General features: G+C 40.0%; 3 protein-coding genes across 3 annotated transcripts; 2 read left to right on the top strand and 1 right to left on the bottom strand.

Moving 5' to 3' along the window:
- Nucleotides 1–809: 809 nt before the first annotated feature.
- Nucleotides 810–3,711, top strand: trh (thyrotropin-releasing hormone). Its single transcript, XM_036533962.1, has 3 exons — nt 810–997; nt 1,267–1,474; nt 2,248–3,711. Exons 2-3 carry the CDS (start codon nt 1,285–1,287, stop codon nt 2,844–2,846), a joined length of 789 nt encoding a protein of 262 aa, XP_036389855.1. The 5' UTR covers nt 810–997; nt 1,267–1,284; the 3' UTR covers nt 2,847–3,711.
- An 8,979-nt stretch (nt 3,712–12,690) lies between these two features.
- On the top strand, nt 12,691–18,633 carry LOC118781372 (rabenosyn-5). The gene is made up of 11 exons (XM_036534375.1): nt 12,691–12,853; nt 12,949–13,083; nt 13,420–13,520; nt 13,877–13,922; nt 14,118–14,279; nt 14,617–14,873; nt 15,179–15,249; nt 15,360–15,446; nt 15,567–15,669; nt 15,774–15,878; nt 16,082–18,633. Exons 1-11 carry the CDS (start codon nt 12,691–12,693, stop codon nt 17,195–17,197), a joined length of 2,346 nt encoding a protein of 781 aa, XP_036390268.1. The 3' UTR covers nt 17,198–18,633.
- A 33-nt stretch (nt 18,634–18,666) lies between these two features.
- mrps25 (mitochondrial ribosomal protein S25) lies at nt 18,667–22,037 on the bottom strand. The gene is made up of 4 exons (XM_036533930.1): nt 21,811–22,037; nt 21,443–21,549; nt 21,027–21,114; nt 18,667–20,047 (listed from the first exon to the last, which is right to left on the bottom strand). The coding sequence occupies exons 1-4, from the start codon at nt 21,942–21,944 to the stop codon at nt 19,858–19,860; spliced, it is 519 nt and encodes a 172-aa protein (XP_036389823.1). The 5' UTR covers nt 21,945–22,037; the 3' UTR covers nt 18,667–19,857.
- Nucleotides 22,038–24,522: the final 2,485 nt, after the last annotated feature.

Below are 24,522 nucleotides of genomic sequence, written 5' to 3' on the forward strand. Positions count from 1 at the left end.
AAGTGGTCTTGAAATGATTGGATTGACTGTAAGGAATCTTCTTGCAGTAATCAAAAGGCTTCTGGGATGTAATGAATCCAGTTTTTCCCTCAAAATTAAAACAAGGTTTTTATAAATCCAGAACACTCTAAAGCTGATTTGTGTTAGCCATACATTGACTCCTATTCACTAAGACGTGGAGTACTTAGTTTGTTTATTTACTCCTACTCAGGAGTATTTACTCCTACTCAGATGGACGTTCACAGTAGCCTACGGATTATATCACAAGCTTTTATGAAAATAGTGGCAGTGTGTGGATCAGCTGCATCTACCTGCACTCCGTTGAGCATCTTGATTTGTTTCCCAAAGCAAATATATTATATTTGAATGTCTTTGACTGCCAGGTAAAAATATAACTTCTATTCGTCATAAACAAAACGTTCCGTTCGCAATAAAGGCACGCCAGTAACAAATCCAGTTACTGAGATCCCTGCGGTGCTAATATGGTGTTATATGGGTTATTTATTTATCAAGATCTCAATATCTAAACAAAAAAAATCTCACTTACTGAAACTATTTTACAAACGGGTTGAGTATATTTCCCTTTCTTCGTATCCTCAAGTGTGTGGTTTCAATTCTGAATTAAGTTGCGCCATCAAACAAATTTCTGACAAACATTTCTCGTGGAAATAGAGGCCGAACAGCGACATCTATAGTATATGGGGGAAACGACACGCATTCAGCCTGCGAAAGCGTGACATCAATGAAACGAAGATGCCACCCAAATTACTACGGGATCGTTGGCATGACGGTGATGTGCCGCAACTATAAATGAAGAGAAGCTACATATCGGCATCTAACTTCAAACCCGATCTGGACAGGGCAGCGCCCGTGATTCTGCACTCAGCACCAAACAGCAAACTTTCTTTGCAGCCATCGCAAAATATTACTGAAATATTAGTCATTTTAGAAAGGTGCGCAAATACAGCTGCACTTCACCAAGTTGAGCATTTTAAAGGTAAGTTTGATCTGTGTTTTATTTCCATATTTTTTATCTTGATATTTATTACATCTAATAAAACCAAAGAGCAGCTTTAGAACATTTTAAAACGTTATAATTATAAAATCATATCCCAAATGCACTGTACTAAGAAATATTTTAATTTTTAAAAAGCCGTTTAAAATAATATGCACTTACAAGTGGATCTATCATGATTGCTTCTATTTATCCATACCTTGTTTGTTATAATACAGCGTGATTCTATCTAAAGTTTTATCTTTCTTCAGCTATTTACCCACCTCGCCATGAAGCCCGCTTACCTGATCCTCCTCGTGTCTTTGACGGTTTGCAACCTCACCATGAATCTAGGACAGAGCATCCCTGATGAGGAGAACATGGAGAACAGAGTGGCTTTGGATGAAATGCTACAGAGAGCGGACAGTCTTTTACTCAGATCTATACTGAAGAAGATAGGGGACGATGACAGTGGGAATGGTATGTTCTCGTCCACGACTTTAACTTATTATTTTTATTATTTTTTATGCTTAGAGGTGGATAGAGGTGTGGACCTGGAAAGTTACTTTGAAGTTAGTCTAAACATACATTAAATTAGCTTTGAATTTAAGACGGTAGCCATCTAAATATTAAAAATGGACTAGCCTACGTTTTGCACTTTTCTGAAGACTATTGAGACATTAACAATGATTTCCTTCGCTCTGTAATATGTTCTCAATTCATATCAGGGAATATAGTACCAAATTACTTAACTCAGACAACATGCAAATAGCACTTCAGTGCGCGTGCAATAGGCCAATTAATCCACCGTCTGACATCATCTTAATTAAAGTAAAAATGTGTGTTCATTGGTCCAGACAAAGTTGTGAAAGTTGCGAGGAAATTTCCAATAGAAACGTTTTAAAAGCGAAATACATTACATTGCATAACGGTAAATAAAATATTTGGCTCAGTTTATCCGCAAATATTCCCAGTTACTCAGAGTTGTCATTTTAATCGGATTGATAAATTCTAATCCCATTAGTTTTTTGGACATTTGGACAACATGGGAAGCTGAATCAAATGTTGCAAAAATGCATTCTGTCAGCCTCTAGTCTATGAAACAATGAGTTTAAAATTATGAATGATTTATAAAGTGGTATCACATGTCAAATATACTGAAAACAAGATTTTCAAAATGCTTAGTTCTGACAAACGTCTTCTGGTTTCTCCCTTGTGTTCAGCGTATTCACATTAATTTTCATTCTTTTTAGAACTATTCTCCTCTCAACAGGAGTGGGTCTCTAAAAGGCAGCATCCGGGAAAGAGATATCAAGAAGATATAGAAAAGCGGCAACATCCAGGAAAACGAGAGGAGGGCGAGGACCAGGATTACTCCGATCTCCAGAAAAGGCAGCATCCTGGAAAGCGGGAGGATGAGATGGACAGTTTCGTGGAGCTGCAAAGGAGGCAGCACCCGGGTAAGCGTACCGCACTGGACCAGTTACCAGACAGCTCTGGCTCTCAGACGGCGTACCTGATAGAGCTTTCCAAAAGGCAGCACCCAGGTAAACGTTACCTGATGTACGACAAACGTCAGCATCCGGGCAGGCGCGAGCTGGGGGAGGAAACGGACTCAGGTGAGCTGCCGGACTTGGAGAAGCGTCAGCACCCAGGAAAACGGTTTTTGGATAACACAAGCCCCGATTACACCTTCAGCGCCCCCTGTGACATCAAGGATCCCGTGAGCTGCAGCAAAGCTAGCTTGTTGCTCGAGCTGCTGGACAACGCGACGAAGAGTCGAGCTGAAGAGAAGAGACAACATCCAGGCAAAAGGTTCGCTTTCGATGAAGATTTGACAGAACAGGAATAAACGCACCGAGGGGTTAATAAATTACACTAATGTAAAGACCCGAATCTCAATATCTCAATCACTATAATAAAGATTATTTAATTATTGTTTATTAATTAATGTATTTATTGCCCTTTCTTGCGGGCCACTTGAGTTAAGGTAGTTTCTTTGACAAACTGCTTACCCGCTGGTAGAGATGCTTACAACAAAAACGTTAACAGATACAGCCCCACACAATTCAAAGCATGTTGTACTGTTGCGCCAATAATTGTGCATGGCCATACAGTACTTCGCTAACGTCGTTATCTTGAAGACAAGTTGTTATATTATTATTTTATTTCACTTTAACATTGTGGCTGTAGTTCTGTTAAATGGGCAACGTACGGACAACAGGACATTGTGTGATCCCTCGAGATAGTCTGAAACTCTTTGTATATCTGATTGTACTATTATTGTTCGTTATTTCATTAAGCATCGCAGAAGCCACAATCCAATTGTGCAAAGAAAATGCCATCAGCACACAAGTTTCGACTCTAAAGGGCGTAAGCCCATATTCACAGTGACTTACGTGTCCATTTTCTGGGTTACGTCTGTTATTATCATTAGAACAGGATGTCTAAATAACGTCGCTTGAAAAGTTAACTTTTTCATTCACCACCTCCATCAAATCTGAAGATGTCTGCAATGCAGACAGTCATCGAAGAAACTATTTATCTGTTGTATGTTTTCACTAGTGTGCAGTTTTGTCAGTGAAGCTTGATTATCGCATGTGGCCTCGGTTGGAATAACATATGTCTTAGATTTATACTGACCAACGTTATCTGTAGCTCATCTGTCATATGGTTTTAACCGTCAAGTCCTATGTAAAATACAAATGAACAATATTCCCAGCAAAATAAAAATGGTCCTGGAAGTATTTTTCTACAGGTATATCCTTGCATGAGATTATGAGATTTAAATGTTTATTCTGTAAATGATGGTCTATTAGTGAATATATAGCTTGTTTTGTAAATGATATCAAACTTTTGAAGTAATGTGCAATAAAATGAAATGCATACAGAGGGGTAACGTTCACAGCATTGAAAAGCAACATTCGATTCACATGTAGTTAGTACTCTGACCTTTCAAAGATGGCCTAAAAAGCAACATATAATGTGTGCAGCCACCTAGAAATTATTACACTAGTGTAAAGTATTTTTTTTCACCTTTGACCTTTTCCAATTACAGGCCTTCTGTAGGGAAATGAATAATCAATGTATCTGTACTAACAAGGCAATTATAGAAATTTCCTTCTGCTTCCTCAATTATGCAAGCCAATATTTAGCACTGTTTGTGTCAGTTAGGCTTTCCCCACACTTAATTACCTGTAGTATATTGATAGGCTGTGAACACATGGCATTTTCCTTAGGATTCACTGAATCAATCCTTGCATGCCAAGTATCCCAGTCTTAATTATATAAACACAAGAGCAAAACACAGCTTCTTATGGTAGCACACTTCTTATGATAACACTTTAATTGGTTAAGACAGCTTTTGTAACAATTCAAATGCAGTAGAAATTCACCTCTGCACCTCTAGTTCACTGCAGTAAGGTTATACATTTATTATGATGGATTCATGCCTATTTGTTAAAAGAAATTTTTTTAAAAAATCAAGCTGACAGCAAAAACAGCATCTCGGGGTTATGCTTTTACGGAACTTATATAACAACGAAACTTGTGTGTGTTTGATTTTGGTCAAATGTGAGAACACTTATCAAGTCAAATCTGTCAAGAAACTTTTCAAGGACCTCTGGTGAATTATATAACCATGAAATCCAGGCTTTGTGGCTCAGGAGATTAAAGAGCTATAGGTCTGGGTTTTGAGAAATTCACTTGCTATTGATTTCTAGGTGTTTTATGAGAGACCAAAAGAGAGTTAACATTATGATTCAAGAGGATGCTTGGCACTGCTTTGCAGCCTACGGATAAATGATTTGCTCTGTCTGTTTCCCCTGGAAATTATATACAAAGCAATCTGGGAAATGATGCCTGGTTCTAGTGAGGAATATTGGAAAAAAATATTTGCTCTTCCAACCCTTAAATTAAAGCACTACTGCCTTCAGTTTCAGAAAACAGATGAGAAATTCAGATACTATACCATAAATGTAGAAATGAGGAATTAATTTCTTCCAACCTACAGATCTGCAGTAGCTATATTATGACTGACACCAAACCGGATATGGAAATGTGTTGATTCATTAACTCAGCCCTTTGCTCATTCAATAATTTTATAAGTTGAGATTGATATTATAGGACATTATTTGGACTGTGTTAAATCAGTATTTCTCTGTTTGGAAAGACTTAATTGAACAGAGGTCCTGATGCATATTGATTGCTTTATTAGAAGTTGGGAAATGTTTTGGAGGTCGTGGCCCTCTCTCCTGATAAAACATGGAGTGTGTGCACTGCAGATCAGCCAGACAGAGAACTCTTAAGAGAGCTCAGGTCTGCATATTTATCTGCCTCCCACAAATGGAGACCTCTTTCAGCCTCAGTAATACAGAATCACATATTGGCTAGTATGGTCCTCAGGACCCACAGCGCACTAATGGAGTGGAGCCAGTGAGGTCTGAACAGTGAATGTGAACCCTCAAAACATTAGGGGACGTTGCTTACAAAAGAAGCTTGTACTTTCAGGGTGGTTGTCTCCAGTAAATATTCTCAATCACACACACTCAAACACATGAACACACATAGACTCAGAAACCTTGTAACAGAAACATGGAAAACAAATAAGAGTTCAACATACCCATTCTTCAAAGGTCCTGGCTGAACTCAGCAGTCTGTTGCAACATGGCTTCAAAGATCAAGGCACATTGCATATCCTTAAAATCTGCTTCATGGTTTTCATCTCAAAAAGTATGATTAATTTTGTGCAACAGACATGTTAACTTTGGCCTTCATGCTGGAAGCAGAGTAGTTTTTCCTCTAGTGTTGAAGGACTACACTCAACCCATTCTACCCATGATCACCATTAGTAACAAGGACAACTCCATGTAAACACAGTAAGATCATCAAATCTCTCTCCTTATCTCACCAACTGTGTGTGAATGCTCACATCTGTATATTGCCATATTTATTCTTACCCCTGATTAAACAGAAAGAAAAACATGTCATATCAAAGAAAATGTACATATATGATAATGGTTTTCAGCTTAAAAAATGACCCAGCTCTCAGTACAGAGCACTGTAGTACACTGCACAGAGAAAAGTCATATTGTTCACAAATAATAAATTGTATTCCAATAGTATTCCAGAATAGGAATAAATCTGGAGAGTGTTGTATAAAACTTTGTTATAAAGGAAGTTTGTTCTCTGAGGCTTCATCAACCCCAATATTACTCATACATTCTTTCTAAAATACCACTCACTTCAAGTAGATTCAGAGTTTGTGATGAAACTCCCTTTGACACCCTTCCTCATAAAACAAGAGGTTTGCTGCAATGGAATGGTGGTACTGCCTGAGGACAGCAAACTCATCTATCAGTCCCTGTCACATCACCCTGCATCGCTGCACATTAAAAACGTCAGACAGATATAAAGCTGCACCATAAAAACATCTTGCCAATTCCCAGCATGAACCAGCTCTGCAAGATTTGTTGAGCAGCCTTTCCTTTCTGCACAAATCAATTATTTTATTCAACTGTCTTGGGAAAGAGCTATCACCTTATTATTTGTAAATAACATATTCGCTCAAGTTAATGTAGCTTTGTATCTTTGCAACTTTGAGGGCAGATTAATTTTCTAATGACTTTCAATGGTAAAAGTTCTACAATACTACAGTATGTCCTAACTGATGTATTTCTAACTTATGTTAAGTCATTTGATGACAGGCCTATCATATAAGAATCAGAGTAATCAATATGCTGTCCCTATGATATTAACATCTTGTAATTTGTTTCTTGAACAAGGAGCATGTTCAGAGGAAAATCGAATCAGTTTGGGACTGAAAAAATCCCTTTAAACTATCATATATTACCTTTAAAATGCAATGCAATAGTCAGAAGCTGTACCACCCTAGATCTCCTGCCAAATATTTGAAAGTAAGGTAGGGCTAGGTTTGATTGGTGCTTAGAAAGTTGTTCTGGAAGTAGTTGTAGTTGTTCTGGAAAAGCAGGATGCTGCTTGAAGAACCAATGGTGAACCAAGAGGCAATCCTCCCTCTAGAGGATTAATATAGGAAATAGGAATAGGAATATCAGTGTCCAAATAGGAAACCACTGTCCAAGTGCAATGATGGAGGTACTGTGTTGCAGAAAATTCTACCATCAACCTGATCCCTTGTGATCATTAGAGATTCCATAACACCTATCATATAGAGTTGGGGGTGACCTTTGGTATCCAAAGTGCCTGTTTGGCTGTCTAATCTTGGCCTTCTAATCATCACGCAATGTAGCAGATCAGGATTAATAAATCTTTCCCTCTCTACCCACGATGTGATGAGCAATCCAGCCCCAGATGGCTTCCGTTTTCTCATGAAGTACTGCCGAGGCATGACTAAAAAACACATATTCAGTCAATATCTCATTCTTTCCGTTTCAGTTGTTGTAAAATGCAAAAACAAAGACCCCCACTAAGCGCCTGATTAGCAACAAATAGGGCAGCTCAGGCTCAGCGGTGTGGAGCATGATAAAGCCCACATTCACTTCACTCACTCATCACACACCGTCTCCTCTAATGGGCATCCATATATGTACCTGATCATGTGCCAAGCTTCAGTTCCTTCCCCAAGGAGCATTTCCTCTCCCCAATAATGAATCCCTCTCCAGACCAGACCCATTCTCACATAATGAGATCAAATGGAATACACAAAATGCACAAATGTCTATACAACAAAACCATATTCATAACCACCTTTATCCAAGCTGCACCATGAAGTCATAATGGCTACCAATGTAGTCTGTTCTAGAAGTCACTATTTATAGCAATATAACCGAACTATAGCACTGGTCAATATCTTCAACTGATGAGAAAAAAAAAACAGCTCCTGACAAACATTAGTCATCGGTTGTTATTTATGACCATCAGGCTCACACCATGCTGTAATCCCTGAATAGAACATATAGGGGGAAAAAAACATTGTTTTCCCATCGGACCTGAAATTTGAAAACTTTCCATGAAAGAGCCATTGCCATCTATTTCCATGTTGACATTCTCTCCACTCTGTTCACTCATCCACAAAAAGATCATCTGAAAAAAAAAACTTCATCTGTGACCTCTGACAAGTTTTTTTTCTCTGTATTTTTCCTATACAACTGTAAGAATTCAAACTGTAATTATATTGATAAAACTGATGTGGAGCAGGCTGAAGTGCTGCTGAGTAAATACTGAGGAGTGAGTAAATATGGTATTCCAGGAGATGCCTGAAGGACAAGTCGGCTGAATGCTTATTGCCAAAATTAAGAATTTTTTGCAGCGATTCCTTACCAAATTTGATTTTCCTGTGCTTTGGCAATCTTACATTTTTAATCTCTTATGTCAAATTGCTAAATCAAAATATTTACATGGATTTTTTTTTTTTTTTACAAATTGTGTTCTTAGTATGTAAAAAGTTCATAATATAAAGGTTTTTGTCATCCAATGCATATGGATGACAAATATATCCAATGCATCCCGTGATATCTGCTACAAGACAGAAACAGGATCTGTGCAACAACTTAAAAAAATAGACATCTAATGAAAATAATGTCCCGAAGAGCTCATTTGTCCCTGTGAAAGATTCAGACACAAACTTCAGAAATACTGTACAGTTGTAATTTCATAAAAGCTGAGACAGACAGACAGAATTGAGGGAAATTATTTCCGTTAAATACTTAATTCTGGCCTGAACAGTAAATCTGACATGCTAAATATGTACCAAGTTTCAAGAAAATATGAGTATACTTCAAAAAACGTTTCCATAGAATTTAGGGTTTTTTGGCAGAACGTGGTAGTGAGCTTCAGAGACCAACTAATGACTTTGAAAAGGAAACACAATAACGACCCTCCTTTTAAGTAAATTTATAAAATGCACAAGTTCGAGAAGGGAAGAATCTTCGGTTGGCAGCTCCACCATGTGGTGAGCATTCTCTATAGCAGGCTTCGATATCGATCCATTAAAATCGTACTGCATACAAGAGACCTGGCTATACATTATCTTAGTAAATAAATGGTAAATATGCTTTTATAGAGGTATGAATTCTTGTTTCGTGGTGCGAATGTTAACCAGTTGCTTTGAGTACGGCCAGTTTTAAACAACATGACCATTTTCACCAGTTGGCTCCCATACCCAAGAACCATTCAGCATTGTCCTCTTTGAAAACATATAGGCAGAATTCAATGCAGAATATATTGAGATATATTCACAATTTCAATGTTCGTTTTAATGGCAGGTTAGCTGGTACCGATACATTTACCTGGGAAGCAAATAAAAGAGAAACATATTAGCAGTCTCACGTGTACAACAAAACGAAGAGACTAAAAACTGAAGCAACGTTCTCGATATGTACTGACAAGATCTATTAATCGCTCCTTGGAATACTTTCTCTGCTCAGACATGTCGGGGAAACGTCCATAGTTCTCACATGAAAACATACAGTGTATTTACTTTGACATAAATGGGAATTCGGCGTTATGTACCTTCTATGATTGCATCAAATGTCTCGATATCACTGAACTCATCACCGCTTTTGACCGGAGTCAGTGGAACGCTTAGTTTCCGCATTGCCTCTGGTGCTGTTTGTTCCACTTCTCTTCCGGTATGAAATTAAAACAGTCACATGACATGTCATGTGACTGGGCAGGGCTGGTAACCTTTCACCCGCGCAGGGAGCTTGTTCTGCGATACAGGAGATCATAAGCTGTCAAAAGTGTTGCAAACAAGTGTGCTGTAAGTATTTCTAGACCTGTTTGCAGCCCTCTTTATTCTTTCTGTAAACAAAATATTGTGTGTTATTTACCAGATGAATACAGTGCTTTCATCTTTAGCCTAACGTCAGTAAGCCATTACAGCTCACTTGCTATCTAGCAAAAGCTAGCTAGCTGCGTTGCTGCATTGTTTTGTTGGACAATCAACTAGCCTGCTAGCCAGCTAGCTGACTGACCCGATGGCTATGGATTGGCTGTTTAAAGTGGATTTCTATAAAACGCATCATTGACTGCTGTCATACTTTTCATCGATACAACATGGAAACGTTAGTTAGCGTGGAAGGTAGGTATCATGAGGTTGCTACAGCATGTAGTCTCAGATAGCTAGTTTGCTAGCTTTAGATAAACCGTTGAACTCCGCAAAGTCAAAGGGTGTAGTCGGTTTGGAAAATTTACTAGCAGACAGCTTTTTTTAGAACAGTTGTGGGTTTTCGAAAGTAACCACTGAAGTCTTCTTCAAGCCGGCTCTGTCTTTTACTTTGACTAATCGATGGAATGGGAAGGAGTTACATTTTCTTTTGGTTTGAGTGTAGATTTATTATCGAGGTTTTATCTTTCACTGAACTTGTGTAGTAAATATGTGAAATTGTGTATCAAGAGATGGCTGTCAGCAGTAACATACGGCTATGTGTACTTTCTACAAGTCTTAATATAAAGATGTCAGAGTTGATGTAATTTAGACTGTTTTCAGGGTCTGCTAAACATGATTTGTAGAAGTTTCCTAAATGGTTTCATGCTTTGCTCAGCAATTACAGATTACCTGCTACTTGGAATCACTCCTAATGTTAAATATTTAAGGTTTCTCATGCAATAACACTGTGATCTGAGATTAAACTGTAGTTTCGTCGCAAATTAAGTGTTTTGTGACGCGCCGATAAAAAAAAACCTCCTTGATGTATTCTTTGATGTTAATACAGCATTTAGGTAATAGGACAGTAAGACAGGATTAGAAATGTAAGATTGTCATTGCAGTGTTAAGAAGCCACTGCGCGATTTATTCTTACATCGTTGCTATGTGTCCCTGTATATGTACGTCCTTGAATGTATTTGTCTTATTGCTGAGGTGCACTAACTCCAGTTACCAGTGTTTGTGGAGGAAAATTTAAGTTTGGTTAGATCTTTGGAGCTATAGAATATTTGGATAACACATTAGTAGAAATGAAAATGGCTTATATAGGCTATGTGCATGTTGTTTGTGTGTACTCCACTCAGATACAGTTGACTATTTTGAGGAATGTGATCAGGGCAGGATTCACTCTGGCTGGATGTGAGACCATTCACAAGTACACTTTAACAGACACTCTGTGCATATTTATTAATGATTGTTTTTATTTTTTCCCCTTAAAAACAGTGATATGTGGAGTTTTGGTTACATTTGTCTTCACTACAAGTAGGAACATATAAAACCAAAAAGAATGTTTTCTATCATTTGCTGGTGCCATCATTGTCAGGAATACAAATTTAAACATGCAGCTTATGTTGACAGATATTTTAATCACCTTGAATGCTGTGTGTGTCTCCATTGAGGCTGGTTTGTCTGCAGTGAATGACTGAATCTTTCTTGTCACACCAGCACATTGCAGTGAGCCCTGTCATTTGCTCTGTTTGGGACTCTTGTTCAGGGGGGAAAAAAATGAAGGTCATAAGAATGAGAGCCACCACATTATCAGACTATTCTAATACATTCTGATAAGTCTGAAATGATATGTGGTTGTCCCTACTGCAATGAATCGTATTGTTGAATGGCCACTATTTCCACTTTTGCTTTGAAGGTTAATTTTTCATTCATTTTGCACCTTTGCATTAATGAACTGGAACTGACTCACTGCAGTGCAGTTGCATACTCAAGGGCAGTTGTCAGTATTTGCTTGAGCTTTTACAAAGAATTTTCAGTATTGTTCATATTGAGGAACAGATGTATAGTATCTTAACACGGTCATACTGTAACATTCCATGACCTGTAGGGACACACTGTACCAGCCAGCAACCAAAGGCACAAAAACACCCAGCAAAGGAAAGGATCAGTTGCAAAAGATATTTGTATGCTACTCTGTGTTATGTAATCCTCAAAGCTAGTGGTCCACAGTCCTCCTGTTATGAGTGCAGTTAAGTCTCCCTGGTGGTATTCATTGTCCAAGGATATTATGTCTTTTACTTTTTCTCCTCTTTGCACCCCTTTTTGGGGTTAGCAATCATGGATTAGACTTGTCTCACCACCGTTCTTCACACTATGAGTCCCACAGTCAACAGCAATGGAGAAAACACTGACTGGAGGACAAGCATGTCTCCACTGACATCTGAGGAGCTCATGGGTGCCTGATGTGTCTCAGGGTAGCTGTGAGGGTTGAGATGAAACCTTGCTGACCTGGAGAAAAAAAGCCGCTTTCAGCTGGCATGACTGGGCTCATCCTACGCTCGACGGGAGCGCCTTATCTGACCGAGCCCATTTGACAGCCCTCTTTATTCTTTGACAGCATGTTTACAATCCCCTCCCAGCTTATCGGTTTGTATGCTTAGCCAAAACAGCTAAGATTTGTATTGCAAGGCATTCCAGCATTTAGGTCTCTAGCAGGTTCCTGTGATAGTAATAGTTAGCATGCAGCTTTCATCTGCAGAGCATTCATTTAGGTTCCTCATACCATAACATGCATGTTATCAGATGGAAGCCTGAAAACACACATTGATAGTGTGTGTTCTGCTCTCAGTGGAGCCATTTCTTTTCATGTTCCCTGCTCCTGTGTGTATTTCAGGGGGTCCTGTGGTGCTATGGAGTGGGTGAGGGGAGGGACACATCCCCAGGGTAGCCCAGCGTGACGGACTGCCCTGGCTCTGCTGCTGCCTGCCACCAGGACCCTGAAATACCCCCCCCCCCCCCCCCTCCCCTCCCCATCCCCAGGTGAAGCCCAGCAGCTCTGTGCATGGCCTCCAGCTACCCCCCTCCTTTCGAGGGCCCGGGGGAGGTGAAGGAGGGCTTCTTGTGCCCACTGTGCCTGAAGGACCTGCAGTCCTTCTATCAGCTCCAGGACCACTACGAGGAGGAGCATGCCGGCGAGGACCGCCATGTCAAGGGCCAGATAAAAAGTGAGCTAATGCAGCAGCTGTCTTTGGTTGTTTTTATAGTCCGTAAGGTAACTCATCCAAAGAAACAAATGATAGCGACGCTCTCTCTTTGGCAGGCCTAGTGCAGAAGGCCAAGAAAGCCAAGGACAAGCTCCTGAAGCGGGATGGGGAAGATCGCACTGATGGTGGGAGCTACGAGTCCTTTTACTATGGGGGGGTGGACCCCTACATGTGGGAGCCCCAAGAACTAGGTGAGAGTGGGTGTGCTCTGAGCTCCTCCATGTCCTCTCTCTGCATGAGAAGGAGCGCTTATTCTGCCCAAGCTTATTCAGCACAAGCTCTCTGCACTTACTCACTGAACAAAGAAGAGGGTATTTGAAAACATCGCTTAGCTTCATGTAATTGGAATGGTGAAGTGCTGTTGACATTATTGTAATTCAAAGTCAAATACGGTTATTATGTTATAGGATTTTTGAAGTATCTCATCTGAAGTGCCTCCAGTTCCCTAGTGGTCTGAATGTTTACAGGCTGCCTTAGATGCAGAGAAGTACTTCACACTGATGTAGCATGTTATCGTATATTTCTAGGAGCAACAAGAAGTCATCTTGACACTTTCAAGAAATACAGAGCAGCAAGGATTGACCATTACGTCATTGAGGTCAATAAATTAATCATCAGATTAGAGAAGGTGAGTGAGACCAGATAAACACATTATGATTTGTTTAAGTCTTTGGCTCTGAGAGTAAAGCCCACATGTAGCTTTGGTGGAGCTGTTGAATGTCTTCAAGATGTGTATTGTATCACATCTGTGTTTACTGAACTGTTTAAAAGCTAAATACCTGTTGAAAACAGTTTTCTTTACTGTTGCAAGGAAACGGTATAATCCAGAACAGATATTTGAACTCGGATAAGGGCTAAATTAAAAATAACAATGTAGATATAGAATAATTTTTTTCATGTATTGCAACATATGCTTTTGCAATCTGTAAGTATGGAAATAGCACATATCAATATCAATCACTTACATTTCCTACTCTTTTTCAGCTTACATCATTTGACAGAACCGCCACGGATGCTGCCAAGATTAGAGGTGATTCAGAGATTTATGTAGAGGTCCACAAGACTTTAATCACTCCTGCATTTTCATATTTTAAATATGTAATTTAAAAAATCCTTTGAAAATTGTATCCATAATTAATTAAAACTGAATTTCAAATGAATGTTGATCACAAATAAGCGCAGTATTTGCATCAGTATAAAGTTTTCTTGTAATGTGTTTTCTTAGCCATTGAGAAGTCCGTTGTTTCATGGGTGAGCGACTCCGATGTGCCATTTTGCCCAGACTGTGGGAACAAGTTCAACATTCGCAACCGGCGGCACCACTGCCGTCTCTGTGGGTCCATCATGTGCAGGAAGTGCATGGAGTTTGTGCCCCTCCCCCTGGCACGTAAGTATGGCATCGCACACAGTGTAAAGGTTCTAACCTTTACATTAGTTTGATTATATTAATGTTTGAATCACCAATGCTCAAAACACACTTCAAATGAAAGCATAGTTTAGTTAGCTTACTTTTGACCTTTGAAAAGCAATCATAAAACTTGCATGACCGTAGTCAAATTAACACCCAGGCAATATAGCGAGTTCTTTTAAAGCTTCGCTGAATTTGTAGTCATTAACGAAAACAGCCAGTGCAAGTGAGTGCAAAATGTCAAAGAAAAACTTTCAACACCCACAGCTTCAGAGCTTAATGGTGGCCTTTCTCTGGCTCCGTTTGCTGAATGCAGATAAGCTGACGAGCGGCACCAGGGAGGCGCTGTGTGCCCCGGGCAGCCCGGGCCAGTCCCAGTCCTCGTCAGCAGGGGGCAGCGGACCGGGCTCGCGCCGCGGCAGCATCAGCAGCCTGAGCAGCGTCAGCTCCATGCTGGAGGAGAAGGATGACGACCGTGTGCGCTGCTGCCGCCACTGCATGGACACCCTGCTGAAGCGGCAGCAGAAGCTGGAGGAGAAGGACCACGTGCCGGACATCGTCAAGCTCTACGAGGTGCCGCGCCTAGATGTGTCCTGCCCAGCGTGTCTTACTTTACATTATAACATCGCTGTCATTTAGCAGATGCTCTTATCCAGAGCAACTTGCATAGGTTACAGTTTTATCCATTTATACGGCAGGATATTTAAGGAAGCAATGCTGGGTTAAGTACCTTGCTCAAGGGTACAGCAGCAGTGAACCAGCAGGAGAATTGAACGAACAACCTGTACAAGCCCTGCTCCTTACCATCATGCTACACTGCCGCTTCACATGCTCAACCTGAATTCGACATATTCACTGCTTATTTCTTTCATCCCCAGAGGCTAAGAACCTGCATGGAGAAGGTGGACCAGAAGGCCCCAGAGTATATAAAAATGGCTGAGTCTTTGAAGTAAGGTCTTTCTCATTGAAGACAGGTTGTTCTAAAAAGTGTTCAGCAGATTTGCCTCACTAGTAGTATGTGTGGGTGTCCTTAATCGCCTTTATGTAATTCCCTTGCAGTGCTGGAGAGACCACCTACAATCTAGAACATGCTGGTGGCTTGAGAATAGAAGTTCAGAAATACTATGAACTGATTGATGCACTGAGGTACCTTCTTGCTGTTTCTCGCAGACATTTTACCCTTTGGTTTCACTATATATACATGAAGGCGCAATATGCTGAGTGAAATTTTGATCAATGAAATGCATTCTTTGTGCTGGCGCACAGTAAGAAGATTCTCACCCTGGGCATAAAAGACGATCCCCCACCCCACCCAAAGACTCTACAACTGCAGAAGATGGTCAGATACACAGCCACACTTTTTGTACAGGTAAGAGTGCAGCTGAACTTCTGCTGTGGTAAATGACTTGTAATCACTGTTCAGGCAATGTGCTACTATCATCATCTCTGTCTGAGCCATAACTTCTGTTTCAGGAAAAACTACTAGGATTGATGTCGCTGCCAACTAAGGAGAAATACGAAGAGCTGAAGGAAAAGAGGAAGCAAGAGCAGGAGAAGAGGCTGCAGCAGGAGAGACAGGTGAGAGGGACATTGCTGAGAACTTTCAGTCTAGAACGAAAAAATCATGTACTTTTGTGTTTTTATTTGTATGACTTCTCAGGCATCTTAAGCCAAGTTTTTTTCAACAGATGAAAGGTCAGAATGAGGTCTTAGTAGAGCCTTTTTAGATGAGCAAATTGGCAAGGCAGGCGCACAGTTTTAGCATGTCTCCTGTCCAACAGGCTGCGCTGGAGGCACAGAAGAGAAGATCGGAAATAGAGAAGTCCCGCTCACTAGCCAACACCAACGGAGAGACCAGCCAGCCCCCCAGACCGACGATGACTAAAGCCGGCGGCTGGCTGCCCTCCTCCAACGTGCTGCACACCAGCGAGGTCCAGGACCCTCTGCTGCAGCAGATCGAGAACATCCAGTCCTTCCTCCAGCAGGCCCGCGCCGCCCGGCGCACCGACGAGGTGGCCATGCTGGAGGAGAACCTGCGGCAGCTGCAGGACGAGTACGACCAGCAGCAGACCTCGCTGGCCATCCAGCTGTCCAAGAAGATGGCGGAGGAGGAGAGCCTCCAGCAGGAGCAGCTGCACCTCCTGCAGGAGAGGGAGGAGCAGCAGAGGGCCACCATGCACACCCGCACGCGCTCCCTGGATTTCCGGGAGGCGCAGACCATCCAGCGTGGGGAAGAGTACGACAGAGGAAGCCTGGGGGCCACCACAGCCAAGATCAGCCCTCTCTCGAAAACCCAGTCCATGAAAGCGTTCCACCACCTGCCGAGCCGAGAAGCAACGCCCCCTCAGCAGCGACGGCAGGAGCCGCAGCCTAATACCGTGGAAGAACAAAACAGCACCCCAGCTACCTCCCTAAATCCCTTCGAGGAAAGTGACTCCACCCCCATCGAGGATGATCCCTTTAACCCCTTCGCAGAAGAGATACTGAAAGAGAACTCTCAGAAAGACGTGTCCAACGGCAAAAAGGAGTACAACCCCTTTGAAGATGAAGAGGAAGGGGAGGTGGAGGAGGAGTGCACGACAGGCCAAGGAGAGGTCGCAGGGACTGGCAACCCTTTCGAGGATGATGAGGACGCAGGCAACCCTTTCATTGAGACTTCCAACGCCACAGCGTCGGCCACCCCCCCGGGGGCCTCCACCAACCCTTTTGAGGAGGACGATGGCCCCACGGACGAGGACATCATCGAGGAGGAGCTGCTGCTCCAGCAGATCGATAACATTCGGGCGTACATCTTCGACGCCAAGCTCAGCGGCCGCACGGACGAGGTGGAGCTGCTCTCCGAGAACCTGCGGGAACTACAGCGCACCCTTCAGGAGCAGAGGAAAAAGACACAATGATTGTATGTGATAACACTTTTATGGACAGTTGCTTTTGGCTTGATTGTTTCTTGTTGTTACCTGTATTGGAATTTACAGAAAAACATGTACTGTAGTTGTCATTAAGAGCAAGTGCTGGTCTTTCAGATTTAGATGTTTTCACAGAGAAGCACAATACTGGTAGGAGTAAATGTTATCTCCTGTTCCACACAGTCACAGGAAGAGGAAATGAAGCTTGTAAAGTCCTGTGATGTGTCAAGTATTGGTGGAAAGCCTTATGTATGAGCTGCAGTGTCTTGCCCAGCTTCAGTCCTGTGAATAGACAACTACTTCATACAACAAGCCCTATGTTATCTGATGGACATCGAGCCATTGACTGAACAAATGTAGTGTGTTATGGCATTTTTTTCTGCATTACAAGAACAAGTTCAAAGGCTTAGGAGAAACAAACAAGCCTTGTTAAAAATGCTTGCCAGTTGCACTTAAAAATAGAATCCAGTCCTTATTTTATGACTGCTGGGGGTTTACAGATCATTTATTTCACGTGAATGATTATATCAGAAATCAGCAGAAACATTGAGGTCATTCACCCTTTGGGACTTCCCACAATTCTCCCCCACCAGTGCTGACTCCACAGCATACGCCACAAAGTGGAACAGCTGAACTCCTGCGGCTGCTGAGTACCACCATGAGACTGCAGTTCAGTCTGGCTTCTTGAATAGCTTCTGCATGCGTGACTGACAGTGGATGTCAGCCAGATTCTCAATGTTCCAAGAGGTTGCATCCGTATTCTGTGTGATGCCACCCTGCTATATTGAAGTGTCACCTGGTACAGAACAGCTCCGTCTGACCGACGTGCATCTCCCCTTCCTCCTGAATGCACCCCAAAAGAGTCAATCTTGGCCATTACCACTTTTTTTGTCAAATAAGACATGCAGGAGGGAAGAGCATGACCTGTCTTTTGAAGCAAGTAATCATCTCTTGAAAGTACCTAACACGAAAATACTAATTTATACAACACTTATTTGCTTTAAACTGACATTTTATTGTTCTATTGCTTCCATTTAAAGACGTCCAGTTTAAAGTGGCAAAGTGACTTATTGCTGATTGACTTTTCTGAAGGAAGCAGCCATGGACAAATATAAACATGCAGCCAACTGGGTGATTGTCAGGCCTAGTTTATGGAACTACCTGGCTTAACAGCTACAATAAATTCAGTTTGCCCTATGAGCAGCTAACTAACTATGCACTTTTTAGAGGTCTGCTTTAATCCTGTCCTGTCAGCTGTTTAATAAAGGGAATGTGAGGTCCGTTAAGGTCATTATTATATTGGATAGTAGTTCCAGTTGACATTTTACAGTTAGCTATCAGAATGTCTAGATGTATTAGAGATAAATGCACATTAATTTAAATATTTTCCCAAAAGGAACAGCCACGTGAAATGGAAAATGAAACCCAGCCACTGTGCTTTTGTCATTTTACAACAGTTTCAAAAGAAAATTGCTCATCCCCTTGCCTTTTTTTTCTTCCTCATCCAAATATTTAAAATGTCCTACACAATGACTGGTAACCAGACACCATATGTGGAGCCTGGTTTTCCATAACGTATTTCCTAACACAATCAAACACAGACTCTCCATATTTGTCAAAACAATCCACACCTCGTCTCTGGAGCCAAAAATACACCCTTGTTTCCAAGGCAACATTGCTAAAGAGGGAGTGATGGAGAACATGAAAAATAAAATAAAACAATCTTACCATTTGTGTGTGTGCATGAGGTTGTATGGTCAGAGATAGGATTGTATTAGCAGCGACAGCATCTGCTTTTGTTGGTTAGTTTTAAGATGTAACTTTGATAGGTGTTGTCTGATGTCTTTTTCTTACATAGGCAAATGTATCATTTAACACTAAAGTAATGCAGTATTATGCATACCATTGACAAGCCCCAATTCTTTCTTGTCTATCCATGTGTTAACAAGACTTTGTTTTACTAATATCGTAGTTGTATTTAGGCTTTTCTTAGTTATATTAAACAATATTTCATTTAAGCTGTCCTTCTGTTCCACTGAAACACACTACTCCATTGTGGCTGAAAAGACAACAGTACAACTTGTAAAAAAGAAATTATGTATTTGTGACAAATGTAAATGATTTTAAATGTAGCTTACAATAGCGTTGCCTGTACTCCGTCTGCATCTAAAGGAGTTGTCAGTCTGCACTAATAAAACTGACTTGTGCTTAACATGTAAATAATGCATCTTTTCTTAAAAATTTAAATTATTGCTCAAAGCCAAGCCCATATGTACATATATGTCCGTAATGTCCAGGCGGTCCAAAGAGCCAACACAACAATTACACCATTAAGACATAAATGACCCTGGTTCTGACAGGGGCAAAAGTTTGTAAAGCTTTCAGTCAACTCTTATTGATAATCATTAGGATTCAGATTGTGATTCAGACTGTGAAATCTATTTGTTTAAATTGTTGAGACACAACTGACTCCACTGAGCCAAAATCTATAATATAAAGCCTGGTGGGCAAAAATGTGCGGTATTGAAAGTTTCCTTGTGATAGAACTCTTTCATAAAGTACCAGATGGCCTTTTCAGTTCTTTATTGTACAAAAACAAACAGCAGCAGTGTGTACAGTCCAGTATATACAAGAGTCCCAACTGTTCTCCTTCAGTCCTGGGCTGCTTTCATCTGGGTCTTAAACTTGCCTGTCATCTCTTTAGGCAGAGGCACCAATGATGGGCATGGCACCTGTCCCTCCACCTCACACATGCACTCCTTCAGGCAGTACTTCTTGGGCCCAAAGTTGGCTGGATTCGAAGCCACCATCCTAGCTTGAGCTTCAGCATTCAGCACCTCCCTGGAAAGTGGGGAGAAGCAGTATGAGGATGTGGAAAGACACATCCAATCCGACATCCCTTTGTTTACAATGTTTGCTGATCACCTATATAATCATTTTCATTATTCGTAAGGCCTCTGACACTGCTGAAAATTGAGGGCAAGTGCCCACATAAATTGGTTGTGTTATCATGTTTTGCAGATACTTGCTATTTGTCAACAGGTAATGTAGCCAAGGTTTAGGTTTCCCTTTTTGTTTAACTAAAAACAAAAAAGGCAAAATCTGTGCATTGCCAGTTCATTTTCAGACATCATTTGTAAAGCTTGTGTGTAGCTGATACACAGCCTTTGTAAAACAGTGGTAGCTGCAAATGAATGGGGAAACGTCAATTTAACCAGAAACTTGCAAACAGTAAGGTAACATATAACGTTTTATCAGTGAGGGAATTTGAAAATTATTAAAAACAAATAATTACTATTCTAGTCAAACTGATTAATGAATTAATGTTTGCAAATGATTTGACTGCATGTAATCTTTTTTTTTTTTTTTAAGAATTTTACAAATTGAGAAATTTAACGCCAATCCTAGAAACATTGAACATCAGCAATTTTGCCAGGACAATGTGGTAATCAGAAATTCTTACCCTTTAAATAAGAGAACACACAGCTAATGGACAGAAAGAATCCCTCCATGCTGAAGAGCCTGCTGTAAGGCAGCAGTGTTCAGCAGTGGCAAGTTTCAGGACCTGTATCCCTAAGGCTGCTGGTTCAGCATGAGACTTAACCCAAATGAGATCAGTACATATCCAGCTGTGAAAGTGAATGCTTTGTAGACAGTGTAAGTCTCTCTAGATAAGAGCTAATATCTATAATGCAACTTTGACCTGTTATGCTTTAGGGCATATCGAGACCTTAGAATGGCGTCCTCATTATGATAAAACAGAGGTGCTGGGTTCTCCCTTGACTCTTATCTCTGCTGCGACCTTTTCTCTAACACTTACTCAGTCTTTCCCAAAATCTTCTTGATGTGCTGGTTGATTTCTTTGTGGTCCTTTCCTTCAACATCTACCAAAACTTGCTCACCATCATCTATGTGTACAACAGAAAGAAAACAGACACGCACCGTAAAAAAGGGAAATCATTACATGATCCATCTCCACTGCACAACGCGCATGAATACAAATTTCGGAAAGACGAGCAAAGATTTAATTACTTTATGGAAGTGATAACATGTGTTTTCACAATAAATTACAAGTAACTCTGATGCTGGTCATATCTATACAATTTCATTTACAACTCACATTTTTTTACAATGTTAGCTCGCAAGCAACCTGTCCCACTTGCTTCAAAGATAGAAATTGAAATCGTAGGTCATTACATCTCGCTGTAAAATTATGGAGGCTACGGAGACACATACCAAGGTAAAACTTGACGAATGGCGATGGAGTCATGTTTTTGAACATCATGATTTGGACCCACGGATTTTTGTATTGAATTTGTGGAATATTAAAAAACACAAACTTCCTAAAACAGAAAGAGATACAAGTCAATGAAAAAAATACACATTAAGAATTAGCAAGACTGACAGGTTGCAGCCGACAACAACAACGTCAATCTCAACCTTGCTCAAACATTCCAAATCAGGAAAAAAACGTATTACAGAGGCCACCGGAAATTACCGTTGTTTATTAAGCCATGATGTTGAAAGTTTACTATATCTAACGCTGGTGAAAACGCAATGCTTGCCAGTGTTGGCTAGTTAGCTGGCTTTTCAGCAGCACTGACCTTGCTCCATCGCTTAGCTCCCCATGCGTGTTATAATTCACCGTCATGATCTTTACTCTGTTTTTAAAGACGATTTCCCCTTTCTGAAGATACTCAAGGGTTCTCCGAATGGGGAACCGTCCTTTCATAGGCATGGTTATCAGAAGAATTCAATTACCACCACTATCATTTAAGTAACGTTTGACAAGCAAATGTATCGCAAAAAGTGCATGCAGACTGAACGTGAGAACGGCTTACTCGCGCGTGGCATCTTGGTATCTGTAGTTCCATTATTATACATGGAAACAGAATACCTTTAATTGTGGCTAGTTAAGTGAAAATAATTTCATTATAAGCGATTAATCTTACTTGTCTTTTATTCTGAGGTCTAGAATGTAATCAAAACAACTGATCGTCACGAACAGCACGTAGAATTTGGAAATAAAACTACATTAACCACCAGACTTTATTCTAAGGCTTTCCGGAAGTAATGGCAAGAAGGGTTGGACGAATGTCAAGCTAGGTCAACTCAAAACGGGGTGGAGTTAGTAGCCTGTGATTGTGGGGTGTTTGAATGGGGAAGGGGGCGTGTTGTCACATTTGAGGATTAGAGTGGATTCTTACGTCTTTCGCTCGAACATAAAATCACACGTCTGATTATACTGTTTTGAGTATGACAAGTACTTTAATCGCTTACCTTTGAAATGTCCACATAGGGAGAGCTTAGAGATACTAAAGCAAATATATTATATTACATACTGTTTGTTGCATTAGAAGAACAGTGAAGAAGAAAATTATACACATCATTACTTGTGGGAGTGCCTGCTGCTGAAAGTTACTAAAGTTACTTAATTTTGGGAGGATTAGCACCCACTGTTCGATCTAATTTTCATCATTTCATTTCAAATCAGAAATTCTAATGACACCCATAAATATGGTGCCTCAAAGTGTATTATGCAATAATTACATCAGACTTAAAATTAAGAGGGAGAATATATTTGAAAATAATAATAAACATCTACTAATAAATGATGTCTATATCACAAATCATTAATTTCCATATTTAATCTGTTTTGGACAAGCAAAGGTCTTTGAAGGAGGTCTTTCAAAATCTGACTTCAAAAGATCAATAAAGTCCACATTCAACAAAGTTTAGGTTCTAATACAAACTTTTATAAAAATGTCTCCATCTACACAAGAAGCAATTCATAGACCACATCACACCCCTTCTTATTTTTCCCTGTTCGTATAGAACCAAGCAAACTTGACAAGGAAACAGGCATTTAATTGCATTATGTAATTTAATTATATAAACTGCTCTGTATAGTAGTAGTATTTTAGCCACAATGTTGTAACTCCACATTTTTACAGCATTTAATAAAATGCATAAGCTATTCCATGCACTGCGATGCTCTATATACAAAAACAACAATGCCACTTTTCTCCAGAATTGAAGACACTGATTAGATTATAAAACTTTCTGATTAAAAAAAGAACATGCACTCATTTTAATGAAATTACATGTACAGTACAAAGCTCAATTCACATAAAAGAACAGTGATACGCAACAGTCTTGGCAGGTTTTAAACCCAGAGAACAAATGACATACATACATTTCTGGTTAAAAATTAAGGTATACATTAATTTTGATTTACCCAAAAACTGTGGATTTTATGGTTGGACATGGCTTTGTATTATTCCCATGTCAAACTTGAATTACGCACTAGTACAAACAGTGCATTTCATTTCGAGAGAAAAAACAAACTTGTTTTAAAACAAATTCAGATTTTAATGTTTTTGAAACTATATATTTATATATATTTATATATATATATATACACATTTTAATCACGTCTCAATACTTACCGTGCAGTATAAAAAACTCAGGGTAATGTGCACTTAAAAGAAACAAATTTTAGAATGCAAAAGCTAATAGCATTCACTGTTTGAAATGGTATCTTGTAAAAGAACAGAGCACACAAATATGTATTTACAATACTGAAATTCAGTGAGAAACATTAAAACCAAGAATTCTTGCTTTAAAAAATGACAATGGTAAAAGCATGCCTTCACATAAGACCCACAGTGTTTTGCTGCTTTCAGCAAAGCCACAACATGTAGAACTGCTGTACCAAACTTTTCAGAACTGTCATCAGTTGATTACTGCATCATTTCCTTTGTGAAGAAATAAACCCCACATAAAATAAATAACTGAAAAAATACAACACTCTCAGAACATAAATGTATCTCCTACAGCTCCTGATTGTCATGGCAGCAGAAGAAAGAGGTGCTATGAATGGATTAGATTGCACATACTGAATGGAACAAAAGGATGGTATACAGTTAATGCCAATGTCATTATTAATTCACACTTGGGGAAACTGTAATGCAATGCAATGATGTCTTAATTAAAATGCACTTGAAAACTTATGTAAGTATGTCTCCATTATAACAGATAATATACTTTATAAAATTGGGAGTAGTACCTCTACCCACAATTGTCCGTTCCAAGTTAAATATGTCCTCCTCCTTTTAGGATCCTACATAATCCACAAAGATAAAATGACTGTGTTAAATGTTAAAAATATTCTTCATGTTGTACTTACCTATTTGCATTTACGGAAGGTTTAAAAGGATAGCTTGCTGGTATCTTATTGTATGGACTGAAACTAATTTTTTACTCTGTTCACAAACATAACTAAACCTAACTGTTGTAACTGAGTAAGAAGTGCC

This window comes from Megalops cyprinoides, chromosome 7, assembly GCF_013368585.1.
Source record: "Megalops cyprinoides isolate fMegCyp1 chromosome 7, fMegCyp1.pri, whole genome shotgun sequence".
In the NCBI taxonomy this organism is placed as follows: Eukaryota; Metazoa; Chordata; class Actinopteri; order Elopiformes; family Megalopidae; genus Megalops; species Megalops cyprinoides.

Coding starts and splice junctions, on each gene's coding strand:
- LOC118781372 (XM_036534375.1), top strand. CDS start 12,691: ATGGCCTCCAGCTACCCCCCTCCTTTCGAGGGCCCGGGGGAGGTGAAG. Junction 12,854..12,948: donor TGTCAAGGGCCAGATAAAAA/GTGAGCTAATGC, acceptor TCTCTTTGGCAG/GCCTAGTGCAGAAGGCCAAG. Junction 14,874..15,178: donor ACATCGTCAAGCTCTACGAG/GTGCCGCGCCTA, acceptor TTTCATCCCCAG/AGGCTAAGAACCTGCATGGA.
- trh (XM_036533962.1), top strand. CDS start 1,285: ATGAAGCCCGCTTACCTGATCCTCCTCGTGTCTTTGACGGTTTGCAAC. Junction 1,475..2,247: donor GGACGATGACAGTGGGAATG/GTATGTTCTCGT, acceptor CATTCTTTTTAG/AACTATTCTCCTCTCAACAG.
- mrps25 (XM_036533930.1), bottom strand. CDS start 21,944: ATGCCTATGAAAGGACGGTTCCCCATTCGGAGAACCCTTGAGTATCTT. Junction 21,115..21,442: donor ATTCGTCAAGTTTTACCTTG/GTATGTGTCTCC, acceptor TTGTACACATAG/ATGATGGTGAGCAAGTTTTG. Junction 20,048..21,026: donor AAGATTTTGGGAAAGACTGA/GTAAGTGTTAGA, acceptor CCCACTTTCCAG/GGAGGTGCTGAATGCTGAAG.